Source organism: Ranitomeya variabilis, chromosome 4, assembly GCF_051348905.1.
Source record: "Ranitomeya variabilis isolate aRanVar5 chromosome 4, aRanVar5.hap1, whole genome shotgun sequence".
Classification (NCBI taxonomy): Eukaryota; Metazoa; Chordata; class Amphibia; order Anura; family Dendrobatidae; genus Ranitomeya; species Ranitomeya variabilis.
Window position 1 is genome coordinate 766,579,344 of NC_135235.1, and position 23,771 is coordinate 766,603,114.

General features: G+C 45.4%; 1 protein-coding gene across 2 annotated transcripts in view; it reads left to right on the plus strand.

Moving 5' to 3' along the window:
* Nucleotides 1-10,748: 10,748 nt before the first annotated feature.
* LOC143766910 (uncharacterized) overlaps nt 10,749-23,771 on the plus strand; it is an 817,195-nt gene continuing 804,172 nt past the window's right edge. The window contains exons 1-6 of one of the 2 annotated variants that reach the window (XM_077254907.1): nt 10,749-10,887; nt 15,765-15,914; nt 16,044-16,223; nt 16,307-16,430; nt 16,514-16,611; nt 17,507-17,597. In XM_077254907.1, the coding sequence (XP_077111022.1) occupies nt 15,837-15,914; nt 16,044-16,223; nt 16,307-16,430; nt 16,514-16,611; nt 17,507-17,597 (571 nt within the window). In that variant the 5' untranslated portion in view covers nt 10,749-10,887; nt 15,765-15,836. Of the gene's footprint in view, nt 10,888-15,764; nt 15,915-16,043; nt 16,224-16,306; nt 16,431-16,513; nt 16,612-17,506; nt 17,598-23,771 lie in introns of those variants that run through there. The other variant, XM_077254906.1, reaches the window with a different exon arrangement.

The following is a 23,771-nucleotide window of genomic DNA, read 5'->3' on the forward strand; positions in this document are numbered from 1 at the left end:
TGATTGACAGCTGACATCTTGCTGCACTTGTTTTGCAGAGTTTTCATTTTTCAGTGACCTCTTACAGAGTAATTTCACACAAAACCGACTTATTGCACAAAAGGCCATTATGCGGCTCATTGTCCCTTTCTCTCCCAGGGTTACATCATTCTGGCTCCCTACAGACTGCACACGTTTTACGGAATAATCCTCTAAGTAAAGCTTAAAGAGTAACTAAACTATTTGTTATGGAATTCGCCTCCAGACATGCTACTTTAGAAGAGATCGGTACACTATATTCCAATAGTTTCTATATGAGAATTTCCTTGTCTGAGTACAAGAGTAGAGAGCAGGCATGGAAAGCAATTTATACTGATTGGTTACCGTGTACCGATCTAGCCGAGCAGCATTTAAAAGGTGCTTCTAAAGGAGCACGAACTGTGCGTTGTCACTGCACTGCTGCATAGTGTATTAATGGGAAATTGTGGGTAGCATGAATCAGAGCCTGGCTGCACGATGGAGCATTTCAAAGAGAAGAAGCTTTACCAATCTGTCCGGGAAACCTCGTGTGTATATAGGGGAGGCCTGTCAGTCACCACTGGACTAGTTTGGTCTCCGGCTATGATCCCCGGCAGGATCTGTCAAGTATCTTTTCTCTGACATAATGGCGTATTTCAGAGCAATCTATTCCTGACTCTGATTCATGTTGCCCACAATTTGCTCAGCATGAATCAGATGACAGGTTCCCTGTAAGGCAAACGTCGTAAAATAAGGCGACATGCACATTTGTGTCCTGACATTCTGGTTATCTATGACCTTTTCTGGACCAGATAAAAGGAATTAATGTCCAAAATGGATTTGTGGCCTAAGTAATGCATGCGTGAAAGTAGCCTTAGGGAAGGGTAGTGACTAAACTCTCTCCTCTGAAGCCGCTCACCACACTGTAGTAGTGTAACCAGCGACATCAGTGGGCAGGATGGAAACCGTGCCCGGCCACTGTGTGCGGGTACAGCTGGCAGCAGGCACACATGCCAGTCACATTCAGACAGTGCTCGCTCTGGGAAGCGTGCTGATCAGTCAGAAGCATGGAAGTCGCCTAATATGCCAAAGAGGTGGCCTTACAGCCCAGAGAATTCCTGGCTACACCAGGGGTACACTGCAGCCCCATCATATGCACACATGCCAGTCGCATTCAGACAGTGCTCCCTCTGGGAAGCGTGCTGATCAGTCCGAAGCATGAAAGTCACCTAATATGCCAAAGAGGTGGCCTTACAGCCCAGAGAATTCTTGGCTACACCAGGGGTGCACTGTAGCCCCATCATATGCACACATGCCAGTCGCATTCAGACAGTGCTCACTCTGGGAAGCGTGCTGATCAGTCAGAAGCATGGAAGTCGCCTAATATGCCAAAGAGGTGGCCTTACAGCCCAGAGAATTCCTGGCTACACCAGGGGTACACTGCAGCCCCATCATATGCACATAAAGTTATTCCTTCAGGTACTCTACTAGTAGCAGGCACAGTGCTATTATGGGTTTTATAGCTACTAAGTCCCCTACAACACTGTATAGCCCATTTAAAATGTATTTTGGGGTGACAAACTCCTTTTAAATGTTTGCTACGTCAAGGGGACCTGTAATTGGTTTGAACACTCATTCTGTGCTGACAGACTTGCTTTAAAGTGACACTCCTCTTCCTCCACAGTACATGTAACTAGACAATTCTAATGCATAGTCATTATACCTAATGGCCTCTACTCTCCTGCTGCTCCATCCATGTCTGACATCAGTACCCTATTGTCTTCATGCCCCAAAATAGCTGTTCCCCATGAATTGGGTCCCCCAATCCCTTTTATCGGGATCACTGTGGTAAATTGGTACCATGGCTTCTCTGCCATGCCATCGGTGTGAGACGCACCAGTGCTGATAAACATGTTGGTTTCTCCATCCAAGGGCAGAGAATGGCAGGAGGGCGAGGTTCAGACTTTCCACAGCTTCCCCCCCATGAATCTGCAGTGGCCAATGTGGACAAGAAGAAAATGATGTACCAATATTAAATAAGTAAAGACCAGCAGCAGAGCGGAGGGCTTTCTGTACAGTGACAATATATTAGAAATGTATCATTACAGTTAACATGGGGGGAGTGTAGGTCGCTTTAGAGGGGTTGTTTGCTGACATTTTTTAGGCATGGATGACTAGAAGAGCACATTGGATTCTTCTTGGTTAGCATCTTCCTTTAGTCACCGGCTGTGGCAGCCAATCACAGGCTTCAGTTGACCTGTTAATATCTGGATGACACGAATATCACTTCTGAAGCTGGCGCAGACCTCCAGAGCAGCCTGCAAACTGTCCACTGGGTGAGCGAAGGTGAGTTTATTTGTTTAATATTTTGTTTTTCCTGTTGGTTATTTTGAAACCATCCATGCTTAAATAAATGTTCTCAGCACTGGACAACCATGAGGTCCAATGGGCATTTTAAGGCTGCGGTCACATATGGGTCAAGGCTTTTGGAACATGAATCTGGGCAGAGTGAATGGAAGTTATTGCAGCAGGTCATACTTCATCGTCAGCCGGGGGAAATCTCAGCACAGGAAAGTTTCCCATATTTATTGTGAAGATAACGCACAAGTTGTAACAACCTGTAAAAATACTGCAGGCTTAGTAATCGCACGATGAACTAATAACTGCTGATAAAGTCGCCCGTATGGAACGATGCCACCTGCAGAAACTAAACACGGAGGGCACCGGCTTTTTTACTCCTCCTTCCTTTTCCAGATTACTGGCAGTGGTGGTATTATTCTTTTGGATCTATGTACCTTGTTTCTTTCCTCTGCTTGATTATAAATGTCTATCAGTTTAGTGACTGATTCACGTTAAGGGAGCAGGGAAGTCTCCCTATATTAACGAGTGGTCTCTAGGCTTATAATCAGCTTCCTATCTGGTTAGCTTTTCCTACATCCAGTATATGTTTGCTTTTTGTTGTTGTCAAGTCACTTTAATAGTCTTATTAAATGTGATGTTTTCGGTTCCCAGTTTTTTACTATTTTCTATTATCCACCATCCAACCAACAACCTTTTCACACTGCTCTGGCTCCAATACTGCTGTCCTGCTGCGGTCCCCTAGTAATTGGGACAGGAAGGTCGAGGCAGCAGATGTGGGTGTTTGTTGTGGCCCACTGTCAGCTTGTCCACGGCCTCGACCTCTGCATGCACCATCACCATCACGTCCACTTCCCCATCCCTTGCCACACGCCTTGCCCATATTACATGGACTCCAATATTTTCCACATTCACTACAAATGGCTGAATTTGGAGCGAAATTATATGTGATCCGTGTGCGGGAAAGCCACAGTTTACAATATCTGCCCTGTAGGTAACAATATTTTTTTTTTAGCAAACTGGTGTCAATAACTAGGGAAACACACAGCAAAAACAGTTCAATGGAGCCTCAAATGCCACAATTTGTAGCCCACAGATAGATGAGGCGTGTCACGGAGATACCACACTGTAAAATATGTGGCCTGTATTTTATTTTTCGGCCAGGAATGTTGTGTCAATAAGTAGGCAATGGCACAAAAATAAAAATTCTATGGAGCCCTGAAATGGCACAATATTGAGCGCAGTGATAGGTGATCCGTGTGGCGTACAAAACTCAGTTTACAATATCTGCCCTGTTGCTAAATATTTTTTGGGCAGCAAAATGGTGTCAAGAAATTGGATAAGACACTCCAAAAAATGTTACAGTACCACAAAAAATGGCAGAATTTTCTCTGCACTCAGATGTGATCGCTGGGACGGGCAAACCCGTGTAAAATAACTGGATTTTTACACTGAACTATGGAAAGGATCTGGCTGTAGTCTGCAGTGTCAACAAGCGAATGGGGGAAAAAAAGGGGGCTCTGGAATAAAATAATCAGGATTAAGATGCAAAAAAAATTATTCCTGGCCACTGACACCTGGGGCTATGTATATATGTAATAGGCAGCAGCAGACAGTAATGGAATGGACCCTCTTGATGTATGCAGTGATATCTATATACCCACATACAGTGCCTGCAGGCCTTGTACTGATATGTATAGAGCCACATACACTCCCCTGCCTACCTAGCACTGCAATCTATATACTCCGTAATTAGTCCTTAGAAGGACTGTTGGTTTAGCTGGATTTGTGGATTCTATGATGGTAGACCCTCACTAACTGAAACCCCCCCACATCTGACCCTATCTCGGCAGAAGCTCTCCCTACACTGTCTGATTCCGGAGCTGAACGCGACGAGCAGGGCGGGGCCAGGTCTCTTATAGACCTGATGATGCTGTGCGGCCAGCCAATCACTGTAATGCCACAACCAACATGGCTACGGCATTACAGTGCGTGGCAGACAATCCCTGCATGTTTATTGGCTCTCTAAAGAGCGCCAAACATGGAGGGCGGGGACCCGAACTCCCGCCGAGCAACCCCCGAAATGCTCGGTGCTCGCCAAGTACAGCGATGCTCTGGCCAGTAACGACCATTACCGAGTATGCTCGCTCATCACTAGTGTAGTTCGTTCCCCCAGTTTTTCGTTGTCTCTGGCATCCAGAGTGCTCCTCCAATGGATCCTCCATTCTGTAGCCTGAGTGATCAGCCGACGCTCTTTGTATCGCATTATTCACCTCAACACCTCCCTCATTTTCCCTTACTCCCATTCACTACACATTCTATCAGCTTCCACCATAGTAGCTGACCCCGATACATGCTCACTAGGTTTATGTCTCCGGTTACCAGAACAGCCGCGATCAGGAACCAACACGCGCTCTTCGAATAGACAGCCGTCACATACAAGATCCAGTCACATTCTTGTGTTGTCAGCACTTCCATTTCTCACTATGTAACACCCCAGGCTGACATTCATTCTTATTACTTACTAACCATTGGGCTACGGATTTGTCTTCTGGGTCAATGGATTCTTTTCCAATAATCCTATTTTTTCAGTCCAATGCTGATCCATCCAGTTCACTAGTGGGTCACAGTACGGTTGAGCGACTTTTATTTTTATAGGATCGGGTCGGATTTCACGAAACCCGACTTTCTCAAAAGTCGGGTCGAGTGAAATCGGCCGATCCTATAAAAAAGTCGGGGTCGGCCAAAACACGAAACCCAATGCAGTGCAATGGGATACTATGGTTCCCAGGGTCTGAAGGAGAGGAAACTCTCCTTCAGGCCCTGGGATCCACATTAATGTGTAAAATAAAGAATTAAAATAAAAAATATTGATATACTCACCCTCGGACGCGCCCTGGTACTAACTGGCAGCCTTCCTTTCTAAGAATGAGCGCGTGAATGACCTGCGGTGACGTTGCGGCTTGTGATTGGTCGCGTGAGCGGTCACATGGGCGGTCGCGACCAATCACAAGCCGCGACGTCATCTAAGGTCATTCACGCGCTCATTCTTAGGAAGGAAGGCTGCCAGTTAGTACCAGGGCGCGTCCGAGGGTGAGTATATCAATATTTTTTATTTTGATTCTTTATTTTACACTTAAATATGGATTCCGATACCGATTCCTGATATCGCAAACATATCGGAACTCGGTATCGGAATTCCGATACCAGATTCAGAAGATCACCGACCTCATGGCCGACCCCACACAGGGGTCGGGTCGGGTTTCATGAAACCCGACTTTGCCAAAAGTCGGCGACTTCTGAAAATGGCCGACCTGTTTCGCTCAACCCTAGTGCACAGCTTTACACCACTATACCTGTGACTTCAGAACCTTCCAGAACACCAGGTCACATCTCATATAGGAAACTACTGACACAACTCAATAACACCATTTATAAGTGATTTATTTACTGGCAAGAACTTTCTCATTCACATCACATACATGTTTATTCATCTTTTAGGTGACCTCACTTAATTCATAAGCACTTTTTAATATAATTAATGTATGTAAATGTTTTTTGTTTTTTTTCATGAACCATAATTTATCTTTGACGGACTTTCTCATGAGCTTTGACATATCGTGCTTTGTTTGGCTTTTTTGTTTTTTCATAAAGACTGCATATAAAACGTTGCAAGCTTGACATGTTCATCCGCTATCAGGTTTTGTCCTGAGGAAGAGGTCCTGCGTGACTGTGAAACGCATTGACTTTGAAAACCTATGTGAATAAATGTTTTTAAGGAAATCTCCATATCTGATAGTCTTCATCAGCAGTGCAGGTACAGACACATTATACCCGGATCAGCTATTCTGCTCGGTCTTTGGCCCCGTGTCCTGCAGCAGCTGATTTATGCATTGAACATGTTGCTGAGGTGCCGCTCTATCAGGTGAGTGTAATACTCCTCTATTCTCATTACATCTTGTTATCAGATTTTTCACTTGTTTGTTCGTCAGTATCTCGACTACAAGAAATCTCTGTAAGGCCGGAGACACACTGGTGCGAGAGACGGCCGAGTCTCGCTGGTTAAAAGCAAGCTGTGGCACCTGCATTCCGGAGCTGAGCGTGCAGCTCCATGTATTGCTATGGAGCCGCACGCTCCGCTCCGGAATGCAGGTGCCACAGCTTGCTTTTAACCAGCGAGACTCGGCCGTCTCTCGCACCAGTGTGTCTCCGGCCTAAGGCTGAGTGTACATGTTCCGGATTATTTGCGGATTTTTTGAATTTTTTGCTCGTGTTTTCACCATCAAAATGCTTCAAAAACGCTTAAAATACGTATACATATACATCCCATCATTTATAATGCTTTCCGCAATTTTTGTGCACATGTTGCCTTTTTTTGTGCGATAAAAACGCATGAGGAAAAATACGCAGGATGTTCATTAATTTTGCAGATTTTAAACGGATTTCCCACTATATTATTGCATTGGGAACCTCCAGAAAAAAAAACGCGAAAAATCCGCAAAAAAAACGAGCAAAATACGCGATAAAAACACATGCAGAATTCCTGCGGAAAACCTCAGGATTATCTCAGGAAATTTCTGCATACTTTCCGGACGTGTACACATAGCCTTAGGGTATGTGTCCACATTCAGGAAACGCTACGTTTTTGACGCAGCGTCGTGCCGCAGTGTCAAAAACGCAGCGTCCAGATGTTACAGCATAGTGGAGGGGATTTTATGAAATCACGTCTCCACTATGCATTAAAAAACGCATGCGGAATTCCCGCAAAAACGCACATGCGGTGCGTTTTTTCAGAACGCACCATGTTGCTACAATGAGCAAAACACGCAGGAACACCGCAAATGACCTGCCAGTGACCTCAGGTGCATTTTTGGTCAGGATTTTACCTGCATAAAATCCAAAGCCTGAAACAATCCTGAACGTGGACACTAAGGGTATGTTTCCACGGTACGTAAACGCTGCTTGTTTGACGCTGCAGCGTCAAACAAGCAGCGTCCAGATGTTCCAGCATAGTGGAGGGGATTTTATGAAATCCCGTCTCCACTATGCGTGGAAACCCGCACGCGGAGGCCCTGCGACTCCGGACATGCTGCGCGTCTTTTCAGAACGCAGCATGTCCGTACACCTTGCGGGGACGCAGCGTCCCCGCAAGGCATATCACAGGGCCCTATGGCGAGGGGTGCGATGATCCCGGATGTGTACTGTACACATCCGGCACCATCGCGTCCCATTAAGGGGGCGGGGCTTAGCGCCGAGCGGCTGCGCCGCTGCGGCGATCCCGCCGGCGAAACGGACCGTGGAGACGTACCCATAGCCTCACGCTTTCAGGTTACTTGGTTAGAAGCAATCAAGGACTGCTTGGACCTTAACGGGGTTCATCTGAAACCCCAATGCAGAAGCCAAATGTCCTGAGAACTGGACCTGCTGTACCACAAATTGCCATTTCTCCAGGTTAGCAAATAAATAGTTGTCACGTAAAACCTGGAGAACCTGTCTGACATGCTCACCATGCTCCTCCAGAGTACGTGAGGAACTCAATATATCATCCAGGAAAATTACCACAAATCTACCAATCAGTGAGAAAAATATAATTAATGACATTTTCACAGATTGCCGAAGCATTGGTTACCCCGAATGGCAGCATCAAATGTTCAGTCTGCCCCTCAGGTGTATTGTGTGCGGTCTTCCATCCGTCACCATGGCGATACGTATAAGGTTATATGCCCCTCTCACGTTAAGGCTGGAGTCACACTTGGCGTAAGACAATACACCACGTATTATACGTCCGTACTACGGCCGTAATACGGAGAAATGTTCCCAAAATAGTGATCCGTAGTCAGGGTGTGTCAGCGTATTTTGCGCATGGCATCCTCCGTATGTAATCCGTATGTCATCCGTACTGCGAGATTTTCGCGCAGGCTTGCAAAACCGACTTCTAATGGATTTATGTGCTCAAATGTTCATTAAAACATATATACAGTATATATATATATATATATATATATATATATATATGTCATTGAGACACATATATATATATTCTGTATTTAGATTTCATTCAGCGCGATATCTGTGAAAAGTCGGTAATTCAATTGCCGGCTTTTCATTTCTCCTGCACAAACCCGACAGGATATGAGACATGGTTACATACAGTAAACCATCTCATATCCCCTTTTTTTTTGCATATTCCACACTACTAATGTTAGTAGTGTGTATGTGCAAAATGTGGGTGCTGTAGCGTGTAAAATAAGGGGTTAAATCGCGGAAAAAATTGGCGTGGGCTACCACGCAATTTTCTCCGCCAGAGCGGTAAAGCCAGTGACTGAGGGCAGATATTAATAGCCAGGAGAGGGTCCATGGTTATTGCCCCCCCCCCTGGCTACAAACATCTGCCCCCAGCCACCCCAGAAAAGGCACATCTGGAAGATGCGCCTATTCTGGCACTTGGCCACTCTCTTCCCACTCCCTGTAGCGGTGGGATATGGGGTAATGAAGGGTTAATGCCACCTTGCTATTGTAAGGTGACATTAAGCCAGATTAATAATGGAGAGGCGTCAATTATGACACCTATCTATTATTAATCCAATTGTTTGAAAGGGTTAAAAAACACACACACATTATTAAAAATTATTTTAATGAAATAAACACACAGGTTGTTTTAATATTTTATTGTTCTCTCAATCCATCAGGAACACCCTCGCTTGGCAAAATAATAAACCCACAATATACATACCCTCTGATGAACTGTCAGATCCCACGAGGTAATCCATCTGAAGGGGTTAATTATTTTACAGGCAGGAGCTGCGCTAAAGCACTCGCTCGTGGCTGTAAAAACCCCGGGTGCTGAAAGGAAATCTGAGTGATCTGTACTTACATTGAGTTGCGGTGATGTGCCCCCTGCAGGATGAACTCACATGAACTCGAGCGTGGGAACTTTTCCAAGGCTCCAGTTCATGAGTTCATCCACCAGAGGGCGCCTCACCGCAACTCAATGTAAGTACAGATCACTCTGCTTTCCTTTCATTCCCCAGGGGTTACAGACACGAGCGAGTGCTTTAGCGCAGCTCCTGGCTGTAAAATAATTAACCCCTTCAGATGGATTACCTCGTGGGATCTGACAGTTCATCAGAGGGTATGTATATTGTGGGTTTATTATTTTGCCAAGCGAGGGTTTCCTAAGGATTGAGAGAACAATAAAATATTAAAACAACCTGTGTGTTTATTTCATTAAAATAATTTTTAATAATGTGTGTTTTTTAACCCTTTCATACAATTGGATTAATAATGGATAGGTGACATAATTGACGCCTCTTCATTATTAATCTGGCTTAATGTCACCTTACAATAGCAAGGTGACATTAACCCTTCATTACCCCATATCCCACCGCTACACGGGAGTGGGAAGAGAGTGGCCAAGTGCCAGAATAGGCGCATCTTCCAGATGTGCGTTATCTGGGGTGGCTGGGGGCAGATGTTTGTAGCCACAGGGGGCCAATAACCATGGACCCTCTCCTGGCTATTAATATCTGCCGTCAGTCACTGGCTTTACCACTCTGGCGGAGAAAATTGCGCGGGAGCCCACGCCAATTTTTTCCGCGATTTAACCCTTTATTTTAGCAGCTACAGCGCTGAAATTTTGCACATACACACTACTAACATTAGTAGTGTGGAATATGCAAAAAAAAGGGGATATGAGATGGTTTACTGTATGTAATCATGTCTCATATCCTGTCGGGTTTGGGAAGGAGAAATGAGAAGCCGGTAATTGAATTAGCGGCTTTTCTGCTATCTAGCGCTGCATTAAAAATAAATATATATATATAGGTGTCTCACTGACATATATATATGTATATATACCTATTCTATGTGTATATATCTACTCTATTCTAACCTGTCAGTGTGATTTTACTGTACACCGCGCTGAATTGCCGGCTTTTCAAAGGACACCAGTGCGTAAAAATCGGACAGAACTCGCATGGTGCGAGTGCTGTGCGATTTTTTTCTCAGCCGATTCAGATTTTTCTCAGTCCGATTTCGGCTGAGAAAAAAATCGCAAATGAAAAGACACCTATTAACTAACATTGGTCCGAGTGCAATCCGATTTTTTATCGCATAGCACTCGTCCGTATTACGGTCTAGTGTGTCCCCGGCCTTAGCCGGACACTGGAAGGGGTTAAATAAGCGAGATTTCGGCATTTTAGCTCCCGGTGTGGAGGCGATAGCACAATCATATGCCGCCATATACTAGACGTCCGGTAACCGGTGATAATCCCCTCATGTGTGGGGTCTATTTGTCTCCAGAGAAATCACACGTTACATTCCACACAGAACATTGTGTAGAAAAGGCGGCGCGAGGTGATTGTGCCAGTAGTGAGGGCGAATAATGGCGGGAATGTCACTGACTGAGGAGAAGTCTCCATGTAGCGTCTTCACTGCGGATCACGTGACCCCTGACTCCTCCCCTGTGACCTCATCACAGGTCCTGTGCGCACAGAGCAGCCATATCTGTGGAGTGCGGCTCTGCAGGTGGAGGTATGTGGAGATTCCCCAGTACTGAGCGCAGCCGGGGACATTAACCCCTTCTGCACGGAGGAGACTCTTTTGGGGTTGTTGTTGCCCCTTTATAAGAACCATAACGTTGTTGTTCTGTTTCCTGTAATAGATACATACGAGCCAACTATGGAGGACAGGAAGTGAGGAGCGGAGTGTTCTCCTAGTACAGGGCCCCTTTCTTGGCCCCACACAGTGTAATGCCCCCATTATGCCCTGTAAGCAGGTTCTGCCCCACACCCAGCTGCCTCGGGCACTTTACCAGGAGCTGGTACCTCACATTCTTCCCCGCACCCCTTTCCTTTGTTGGCGCCAAATCTGTTCTGCCTTTGGGGCTCCGGCCTTTATAATATCAGTAACTGCGCCATCAAGGTCTCCTGACCAGGTGCACCCTCTAGACTCTTCCCTCCGGAAACCCTCCCTCTTCCCATTGGTGTCACATGGTCCCGTCTGGACGGCAGATAGCAGTCTGTACAAATGCAGCACAGCCCTGAGGAGGCTTTTTTATGACTCTCCTTATTACCCCCCTTATGTAATATATATGATGGCGCTCACACAGTATAATGTTCTCATAGTACCGCCATACCCCCACACACAGTATAATGTTCTCATAGTACCTCCATACCCCCACACAGTATAATGTTCTCATAGTATCGCCATACCCCCACACACAGTATAATGTTCGTACAGTACCGCCATACCCCCACACACAGTATAATGTTCTCATAGTACCGCCATACTCCCCCCACACAGTATAATGTTCTCATAGTACCGCCATACCCCCACACAGTATAATGTTCTCATAGTACCGCCATACCCCCACACACAGTATAATGTTCTCATAGTACCGCCATACCCCACACAGTATAATGTTCTCATAGTACCGCCATACCCCCACACACAGTATAATGTTCTCATAGTACCGCCATACCCCCACACAGTATAATGTTCTCATAGTACCTCCATACCCCCACACAGTATAATGTTCTCATAGTACCGCCATACCCCCACACACAGTATAATGTTCTCATAGTACCGCCATACCCCCACACACAGTATAATGTTCTCATAGTACCGCCATACCCCCACACACAGTATAATGTTCTCACAGTACCGCCATACCCCCACACACAGTATAATGTTCTCATAGTACCGCCATACCCCCACACACAGTATAATGTACTCATAGTACCGCCATACCCCCACACACAGTATAATATTCCCATAGTACCACCATACCCCCACACACAGTATAATGTTCCTACAGTACCGCCATACCCCCACACACAGTATAATATTCCCATAGTACCACCATACCCACACACACAGTACAGTATAATGTTCTCACAGTACCGCCATACCCACACACACAGTATTCATTCTCACTCAACCCAAAAGACTCAAATATCAAAGCTTAATATTTTTGGAAGTTGGAGTGGATTTTTTTAGATTTGGCTCTTAGGAGGATATCGGTTTGTGCAGGTAACTATTACTGTGCAGAATTATTAGGCAACTTAATAAAAACCAAATATATTCCCATCTCACTTGTTTATTTTCACCAGGTAAACCAATATAACTGCACAAAATTTAGAAATAAACATTTCTGACATGCAAAAACAAAATCCAAAAACAATGAGTGCCCAATATAGCCCCCTTTCTTTCTGATGACACTCAGCAGCCTTCCATCCATAGATTCTGTCAGTTGCTTGATCTGTTTACGATGAACATTGCGTGCAGCAGCCACCACAGCCTCCCAGACACTGTTCCGAGAGGTGGACTGTTTTCCCTCCCTGTAGATCTCACATTTTATGAGGGACCACAGGTTCTCTATGGGGTTCAGATCAGGTGAACAAGGGGGCCAGGTCATTATTTCTTCTTTGAGCCTTTACTGGCCAGCCACGCTGCGGAGTAGTTGGAGGCTGTGATGGAGCATTGTCCTGCATGAAAATCATGTTTTTCTTGTACGATACCGTCTTCTTCCTGTACCACTGCTTGAAGAAGTTGTCTTCCAGAAACTGGCAGTAGGTCTGGGGGTTGAGCTTCTCTCCATCCTCAACCCGAAAAGGTCCCACAAGTTCATCTTTGATGATCCCAGCCCATACCAGTACCCCACCTCCAACTTGCTGGCATCTCAGTCGGAGTGGAGCTCTCTGCCCTTTACTGATCCAGCCTCTGGCCCATCAAGAGTCACTCTCATTTCATCAGTCCATAAAACCTTTGAAAAGTCGGTCTTAAGATATTTCTTGGCCTAGTCTTGACGTTTTATCTTATGTTTCTTGTTCAAAAGTGGTCGTTTTTCAGCCTTCCTTACCTTTGCCATGTCCCTGAGTATCGCACACCTTGTACTTTTTGTTACTCCAGTAACGTTACAGCTCTGAAATATGACAAAACTGGTGGCAAATGGCATCTTGGCAGCTTCACGCTTGATTTTCCTCAATTCATGGGCAGTTATTTTGCGCCTTTTTTGCCCAACACGCTTCTTGCGACCCTTTTGGCTATTTGCCATGAAACACTTGATTGTTCAGTGATCACGCTCCAAAAATTTGGCGATTTCAACACTGCTGCATCCCTCTGCAAGACATCTCACAATTTTGGACTTTTCAGAGCCCGTTACATCTCTCTTCTGACCCATTTTGCCAAAGGAAAGGAAGTTGCCTAATAATTAAGCACACCTTATATAGGGTGTTGATGTCATTAGACAACACCCTCCTCATTACAGAGATGCACATCACCTGATTTACTTAATTGGTAGTTGGATCTCAGCCTGAACAGCTTGGAGTAGGACAACATGTATGAAAAGTATCAGGTGATCAAAATACAAGTTGCCTAATAATTCTGCATGCAGTGTAATGTTCCTACAGTACCTCCATCTCACCACACACAGTATAATCTCATAGTACCGCCATACCCCCACACACAGTATAATGTTCTCATAGTACCGCCATACCCCCACACACAGTATAATGTTCCTACAGTACCTCCATCCCACCACACACAGTATAATCTTCTCATAGTACCGCCATACCCCCACACACAGTATAATGTTCCTACAGTACCTCCATACCCCTCACACACAGTATAATGTTCTCATAGTACCGCCATACCCCCACACACTATAATGTTCTCACAGTACCGCCATACCCCCACACAGTATAATGTTCTCATAGTATCGCCATACCCCCACACACAGTATAATATTCTCATAGTACCACCATACCCCCACACACACAGTATAATGTTCCTACAGTATCGCCATACCCTCACACACAGTATAATGTTCCTACAGTACCGCCGTACCACCACACACAGTATAATCTTCTCATAGTACCGCCATACCCCCACACACAGTATAATGTTCTCATAGTACCGCCATACCCCCACACACAGTATAAAGTTCCCACAGTGCCATCATACCACCACACACAGTATAATGTTCTCATAGTACCGCCATACCCCCACACAGTATAATGTTCTCACAGTACGGCCATACCCCCACACACACAGTATAATGTTCTCATAGTACCGCCATACCCCCACACACAGTATAATGTTCCCATAGTACCGCCATACCCCCACACAGTATAATGTTCTCACAGTACGGCCATACCCCCACACACAGTATAATGCTCCCACAGTACCGCCATACCCCCACACACAGTATAAAGTTACCACAGTGCCATCATCCCACCACACACAGTATTTTGTTCTCACATTAGTGGCTTCCCACAGACACAGGATACTGTTTACACAGGACTGGCATCCCCCTCACACACAGTATAATGTTCCCACAGTACTGCCCCCTACATGCACAATATGGTACCATCCACCTCACTGACTACCTCCGACCACCAACAATTAATAAATACTCACTTAGCCTCATCCTTGGTGCAAATACTAATGAACCCAGGATCTATGAGATATTTACCATACGATAGTTGGATAGGCAGGAGTGTATCATCCATAAAGGTAGCCCACTCGGTTGCTATGATGCCTATGAATTGACAGGGCTCGGTGGGGTGTGATATTGGTCACCCTCTCCTTCCCATCATCACAATTTCAGCTAAAGGGCAAGTAGGAAGAGAGAGGCTAAGTGCCAGAATTGGTGCATCTTAGAGATGTGCCTTTTCCGGGCGGCTGAGAGCTGATATTTTTAGCCTGGGGGCACAGTATCCATGGCCCCTTCCTAGGCTATTAATATCAACCCGCAACTGTCTGCATAGCTTTGCTGGTTATTAAATATAGGGGAAAACTTCGTCACTTTTTTAGAGGAGTCCCCCATTTTAATAGCCACTAAAGGCTAAGTATACAGTTGTGAGCTGATATTACTAGCCAGGGAAGCTCCATGGGTATTACCCCTTTCCTAGGCTATAAACAAACTTCTGTGTGTGAATCAGACCTGAGATCTAACGTGATAGAAGGTTACAGTGCGGGGAAGACGGGAGACCTTCATATAGACGGCCGGTGGTGATGGAGTCAGTGACCGACTCTGGCCTAATATGTTCCTAGAGCCGTAGTAGAAGATGAAGATGTCGTCCTCATCATGAAGTAGTTATTTCTCATGTCGCGTGTAATGAATATCTCCTGCAGTATTACTAATGCCGATTCCAGGGTCGGTAAATGAGACGAGAATTAGCGTTATGGAAGATGAGTCTATGAGGAACGTATTCAGCTGCCGACTCCGAGGAAGAAACTGCTTGTTGTCTGTGGCCTAAATATATAGGATTTATTAGTAGATGGAAAGAAGGAAACTAAATCCTGTAAAATAATAAATCTCCTCATATTTTTCCCTTATTATCTCCAGTTATTGTATTATTACACAGGATTCTTATGATGTTACATCGGCTCATCTTCTCATTCAGGTCTCTACAATATCGGATCCTCCCAGTGAAGATCTTCTACAAAAGAACATTTTCCTGATTCACCCATCACAGATGGATATGGACAGAGACAAGATGGCGGAGAGGATATTACACCTCACCCTAGAGATCCTCTTCCGGCTTACTGGAGAGGTGAGAGATTCTGATGACGTCACATTACATCATTCTTATCTATGGGAATAACAGATGGACAGAACTGGAGAGGTGAGGACTCTGGAAATGTCTGTAGTGAGATTTATTAATGTGTCTCTCCATTACCAGGAATACACAGTGGTGAAGAAGACCTCTAGTGATCGCTGTCAGGACCCTGTGTCTGAGGGATGGGGAAGACCCCTGAGCCCAATCACGGGGCCTCCACCTCACCGCCTGATCCACGAGCACATCAATGACCAGAAGATCCTAGAACTCACCTACAAGATGATTGAGCTGCTGACTGGAGAGGTGACACTGCTGGGAATGCTGGGACATTATACAGTAACACTATGAAGGGATCGGGGGGATGACGGTATCATTGTATGTGTCAGGTTCCTATAAGGTGTCAGGATGTCGCTGTCTATTTCTCCATGGAGGAGTGGGAGTATTTAGAAGGACACAGAGATCTGTACAAGAACATCATAATGGAGGTTCCCCAGCCCCTCACATCTCCAGGTAATAGACAGGACTAAATACACACGGCCTATAATTATCTGTATGTAAAGAATGAATTCACTCCCTGTATGTGTTTCCTCCAGATCTATCCAGTAAGAGGACAACACCAGAGAGATGCCCCCATCCTCTTCTTCCACAGGACTGTAACCAAGAAGATCCCAATGCTCCTCAGGATCATCAGGTAGATGGAGAGAAGGTGTCAGGAGTAGGGTTGAGCGAAACGGGTCGGCCATTTTCAGAAGTCGCCGACTTTTGGCAAAGTCGGGTTTCATGAAACCCGACCCGACCCCTGCGTGGGGTCGGCCATGAAGTTGGCGATCTTCTGAATCTGGGATCGGAATTCCGATACCGAGTTCCAATAGGTTTGCCATATCGGAACTCGGTATCGGAATCCATATTAATGTGTAAAATAAAGAATTAAAATAATTAAATAATATAATAAAATTATTATAAAGAATTCTAAATTCATTCTAGGAATTCAGGACCTGAGAATGACGTCGCGGCTTGTGATTGGTCGCGTGGCGGTCACATGAGCGGCTCGCGACCAATCAGAAGCCGTGACGTCACGGAAGGCCCTGAACGCGCTCATTTTAACCAAAGCAGGCCGCCGGTTCCCTCGGTAAGTTGCAGGGGCCGCCGGACAGGTGAGTATATCAATATTTTTTATTTTAATTCTTTATTTTACACATTAATATGGATCCCAGGGCCTGAAGGAGAGTTTCCTCTCCTTCAGACCCTGGGAACCATAGTATCCCATTGCACAGCATTGGGTTTCGTGTTTCGGCCGACCCCGACTTTTTTATAGGATCGGCCGATTTCACTAGACCCGACTTTCTCAAAAGTCGGGTTTCGTGAAACCCGACCCGATCCTATAAAAATAAGTCACTCAACCCTAGTCAGGAGAACTCCCCTATGATGTGTAGACGCCGGTGAAGATCTTGTGCTCAGTCTTGTTTTATCCACCAGTATTATATGTTTTATACTTGTGTAATGAGAACGGTGGAGATGGCAGGATTAGAGCTGATCATAGATGTGACTTCTCCATCTGTCGGTGACTTTTATAATATTTGTTTCAGGGTGAAGATCTGACCCATATTAATACTACAGAGACATATGTGAGGGGAGATGAGTGGTGTAAAGAGGAGATTCCTACATATGGCTACCCAGGTGAGTAGTAACCACTAAATGCAGAGAAGTCACAGATTCTTCTCAGTCACCGGCTGTGGCTGCTTTATCGGTGGTGTAGTCCGGCCGTATTGCCATGATCACCATTTTGCCTTTAGACCACAACATTCTCCTCCACCCAAAACTGTTCAAATGACTTTGGACATTGAGAGCCCTTTACTATAGAACTTACAACCTGGAGGATCCACCTACCCCCTGGTATTAGTGTGAGGGTGATCCCTTAAAGCGAGATCTATATGATTGCTTGTACCTGACCCAATATAGGCTGAGTGTGCGCTTAAAGAGTCACACCGAGCACAGAGTTAGATGTATACTCCTTTCTCAGCAAAGGCTTGCACACAACTGAAGATTATTTTCAAGACAAAGAGACAGGAAATGGGTGTCACACAATCTTCTGAGTGGCCAGTGTCAGTCTATGATAGGTCCATTTCAACTTCACTTCCATATATGGTATCCAGTATCTTAGCTTCTGCATTCCAAGGATTCCTTCCAGGGTGTTGTCTGAAGACACAGACGCCATCTTGGTACACCATATCTGAACTGACTTATATAAGGTTTAACCCCTTCATGACCTTGGGATTTTTTCGTTTTTCCGTGTTCGTTTTTCGCTCCCCTCCTTACCAGAGCCATAACTTTTTTATTTTTCCATCAATTTGGCCATGTGAGGGCTTATTTTTTGCGGGACAAGTTGTACTTTTGAACTACATTATTGGCTTTAGCATGTTGTGTACTAGAAAACTGGAAAAAAATTCGAAGTGCAGTGAAATTGCAAAAAAAGTGCAGTCCCACACTTTTTTTTTGGTTGGCTTTTTTGCTAGGTTCACTAAATGCTAAAACGGACCTGATATTTTGATTCTCCAGGTCTGTTCGAGTTCATAGACACCTAACATGATTAGGTTGCATTTTGGTGCAGATACGTTCTTTTGATCGCCCGTTATTGCATTTTAATGCAATGTCGCGGTGACCAAAACAACGTAATTCTGGCGTTTCTAATTTTTTTCTCGTTACGCCGTTTAGAGATCAGGTTAATGCTTTTTTTTATTGATAGATCGGGCGATTCTGAACGTGGCGATACCAAATATGTGTAGGTTTGATTTTTTTTTTATTGATTTATTTTGATTGGGGCAAAAGGGGGGTGATTTAACCTCTTAATCCCATATGACGTACTATCCCGTCAAGGTGACCTGGGACTTAATTCCCAGTGACGGGATAGTACGTCATATGCGATCGGCCGCGCTCGCGGGGGGAGCGCGGCCAATCGCTGCCGGGTGTCAGCTGCCTATCGCAGCTGACATCCGGCACTATGTGCCAGGAGCGGTCACGGACCCCCCCCGGCACATTAACCCCCGGCACACCGCGATCAAACATGATCGCAGTGTACCGGCGGTATAGGGAAGCATCGCGCAGGGAGGGGGCTCCCTGCGGGCTTCCCTGAGACCCCCGGAGCAACGTTGCTGCGAGGGTCTCCTACCTCCTTCCTCGCTGCAGGTCCCGGATCCAAGATGGCCGTGGCATCCGGGTCCTGCAGGGAGAAAGGTGGCTTACCGAGTGCCTGCTCAGAGCAGACGCTGGTAAGCCTGCAGCCCTGTCAGTGAGATCGGTGATCTGACAGAGTGCTGTGCACACTCTCAGATCATCGATCTGTGATGTCCCCCCCTGGGACAAAGTAAAAAAGTTAAAAAAAAAATTTTCCACATGTGTAAAAAAAAAATAAAAAAATTCCTAAATAAATAATAAAAAAAATATATTATTCCCATAAATACATTTCTTTATCTAAATAAACAAAACAATAAAAGTGCACATATTTAGTATCGCCGTGTCCGTAACGACCCAACCTATAAAACTGCCCCACTAGTTAACCCCTTTAGTAAACACCGTAAGAAAAAAAAAAAAAAACGAGGCAAAAAACAACGCTTTATTACCATACCGCCGAACAAAAAGTGGAATAACACGCGATCAAAAAGATGGATATAAATAATCATGGTACCGCTGAAACGTCATCTTGTCCCGCAAAAAACAAGCCACCATACAGCGTCATCAGCAAAAAAATAAAAAAGTTATAGTCCTGAGAATAAAGCGATACCAAAATAATTATTTTTTCTATAAAATAGTTTTTATCGTATAAAAGCGCCAAAACATAAAAAAAATGATATAAATGAGGTATCGCTGTAATCGTACTGACCCGAAGAATAAAAAATTTTACCAAACGTGGAACGGTATAAACGCCTCTCCCAAAAGAAATTCATGAATAGCAGGTTTTTGGTCATTCTGCCTCACAAAAATCGGAATAAAAAGTGATCAAAAACGTGTCCGAAAATGTTACCAATAAAAACGTCAACTCGTCCCGCAAAAAACAAGACCTCACATGACTCTGTGGAGCAAAATGTGGAAAAAATATAGCTCTTAAAATGTGGAGACGCAAAAACTTTTTTGCTATAAAAAGCGTCGCTGGTTTCACACTTGCGTTTTTGTCTGCAGCGTTTTTTGCACACAAAAACGCATGTTTTTTTCCCCTATATTTAACATTGAAAACGCATGCATTTTTTTGTACGCGTTTGGTCGCGTTTTCAAACGCATGCGGTTTTTTCTGCATGCGTTCATTTTCAGAAATACAACCTGCAGTATTTTCTTGCGTTTTTAAGCACATGCGTTTGTTTGCGTTAAAAACGCATGCGTTTTTATCGGAAAAAAACAGAAAACACACTGAAAAGCCACCCACCACCATCAAGGTGATAAAGGGATCCAAACCCTAACCCTAACTCTACCCCTAACCTCACCCCTAACCGTTTAATGAACATTTTCTGACAGTCATAGTGCCACGTATTTCAGTGCCACGTGTTTCAGTGCCACGTGTTTCAGTGCCACGTATCACGTATTTCAGTGCCACGTATCACGTATTTCAGTGCCACATATTTTAGTGCCACGTATTTCAGTGCCACATATTTCAGTGCCACGTATTTCAGTGCCACGTATTTAAGTGCCACGTATCACGTATTTCATTGCCACGTGTTTCAGTGCCACGTATTTAAGTGCCACGTATCACGTATTTCAGTGCCACGTATGACGTATTTCAGTGCCACGTATTTCAGTGCCACGTATTTCAGTGCCATTTATTTCAGTCACGTTTAGGGTTAGGGGTAGGGTTAGGGCTAGGGTTGGAGGTAAAGTTAGGGTTAGGGTTGGGGCTAAAGTTAGGGTTGGGGCTAAAGTTAGGGTTAGGGTTTGGATTACATTTACGGTTTGGATTAGGGTTGGGATTAGAATTATGGGTGTTATTATCCTAGTGGTAGAGGATCTCAGGAGTACCAGCTAAGTCTGCAAACACAAAAACCAGCTCATAGGGAGGTTGTAACTTGGCTGACCGCATATCTGATCCTAGCACAACAACTAGAAGCAGCCGGGGAACGTACCTACGTTGATTCTAGACGTCTCGCGCCAGCCGGAGAACTAACTAACCCTTTCAGAGAAAATAAGACCTCACTTGCCTCAAGAGAAAAGACCCCAAAGTTATAATACAAGCCCCCAACAAATAATAACGGTGAGGTAAGAAGAAAAGACAAACGTAAGAATGAACTAGATTTAGCAAAGAGAGGCCCACTAATTAATAGCAGAAAATAGGAAGCGGACTTATGCGGTCAGCAAAAACCCTACAAAAATATCCACGCTGAATATCCAAGAACCCCCGCACCGACTAACGGTGTGGGGGGAGAATATCAGCCCCCTTGAGCTTCCAGCAAAAACAGAAATCACATTTTGAACAAGCTGGAACAAAATAAGAGCTAATGCAAACGAACAAAAATAAGAAAGCAGAACTTAGCTTATCTTGCAAAACTCAGGAGACCAGGAGTCAGGAGAAAACAGACATAGACTGATTACATCGTTTCCAGGCACTAGACTGAGTATCCAGGAAGTCTAAATAGGAACACCCAAGGCTTAACGAACCAGGTGGGTACCAACCTGGAGGAAAACAATCCAAGTGCCATACCGCTAGTGACCACAAGAGGGAGCCAAGAAATATAGTTCATAACAGAACCCCCCCCCTTTAAGGAGGGGTCACCGAACCCTCACCAAGACCACCAGGGCGATCAGGATGAGCAGCGTGAAAGGCACGAACCAAATCGGCCGCATGAACATCAGAGGCGACCACCCAGGAATTATCCTCCTGACCATAGCCCTTCCATTTGACCAGATACTGAAGCCTCCGTCTAGAGAGACAAGAATCCAAGATCTTCTCCACCACGTACTCCAACTCGCCCTCAACCAACACCGGAGCAGGAGGCTCAACAGCAGGAACCATAGGCACAACGTACCGCCGCAACAAAGACCTATGGAACACATTGTGAATGGCAAACGACACCGGAAGATCCAAACGAAAAGACACCGGGTTAAGGACTTCCAAAATTTTATAAGGACCAATAAAGCGAGGCTTAAACTTAGGAGAGGAAACCTTCAGAGGGACATACCGAGAAGACAACCAAACCAAATCCCCAACACGAAGTCGGGGACCCACACCGCGGCGGCGGTTGGCAAAACGCCGAGCCTTCTCCTGTGACAACTTCAAGTTGTCCACCACATGATTCCAAATCCGCTGCAACCTATCCACCACGGAATCCACCCCAGGACAGTCAGAAGGTTCAACATGACCCGAGGAAAAACGCGGATGAAAACCAGAGTTGCAGAAAAATGGCGAAACCCAAAGTAGCGGAACTAGCCCGATTATTGAGGGCAAACTCAGCCAATGGCAAGAAGGTCACCCAATCATCCTGATCCGCAGAAACAAAACATCTCAAATAAGCCTCCAGCGTCTGATTAGTTCGCTCCGTTTGGCCATTAGTCTGAGGATGAAAGGCAGATGAAAAAGACAAATCAATCCCCATCTTAGCACAAAAAGATCGCCAGAATCTGGACACAAACTGGGATCCTCTGTCAGACACGATATTCTCAGGAATGCCGTGCAAACGAACCACATTCTGAAAGAACAAAGGAACCAGATCGGAAGAGGAAGGCAACTTAGGCAAGGGCACCAAATGGACCATCTTGGAAAAACGATCACACACCACCCAGATGACAGACATTCCTTGAGACACCGGAAGATCTGAAATGAAATCCATGGAAATGTGCGTCCAAGGCCTCTTCGGGACGGGCAAGGGCAAAAGCAACCCGCTGGCACGAGAACAGCAAGGCTTAGCCCGAGCACAAATCCCACAGGACTGCACAAAAGAACGCACATCCCGCGACAGGGAAGGCCACCAAAAGGACCTAGCCACCAAATCTCTGGTACCAAAAATCCCAGGATGCCCTGCCAACACCGAGGAATGAACCTCGGAAATAACTCTGCTGGTCCATTTATCAGGAACAAACAGTCTATCAGGTGGGCAAGGGTCAGGTCTACCAGCCTGAAATCTCTGCAACACACGTCGCAAATCAGGAGAAATGGCCGACAAGATTACTCCCTCTTTAAGAATACCCGCTGGCTCTGAGACTCCAGGAGAGTCAGGCACAAAACTCCTAGAAAGAGCATCAGCCTTCACATTCTTTGAACCAGGCAGGTACGAGACCACAAAGTCAAAACGGGAGAAAAACAACGACCAACGAGCCTGTCTAGGATTCAGGCGCTTAGCAGACTCGAGATACATCAGATTTTTGTGATCAGTCAAGACCACCACACGATGCTTAGCTCCCTCGAGCCAATGACGCCACTCCTCAAATGCCCATTTCATAGCCAACAACTCCCGATTACCAACATCATAGTTCCGCTCAGCAGGCGAAAACTTCCTAGAAAAAAAAGCACATGGTCTCATCACAGAGCAACCAGAGCCTTTCTGTGACAAAACAGCTCCGGCACCGATCTCAGAAGCGTCCACTTCAACCTGAAAGGGAAGTGAGACATCAGGCTGGCACAAAACAGGCGCCGAAGTAAACCGGCGCTTCAGCTCCCGGAAGGCCTCCACGGCTGCAGGAGCCCAATTAGCAACATCAGAACCTTTCTTGGTCATATCCGTCAAAGGTTTAACAACGCTAGAAAAATTTGCAAGAAAACAACGGAAGAAATTAGCAAAACCCAAGAACTTCTGAAGACTCTTAACAGACGTGGGTTGAGTCCAATTATGAATAGCTCGGACCTTGACTGGGTCCATCTCCACAGTAGAAGGGGAG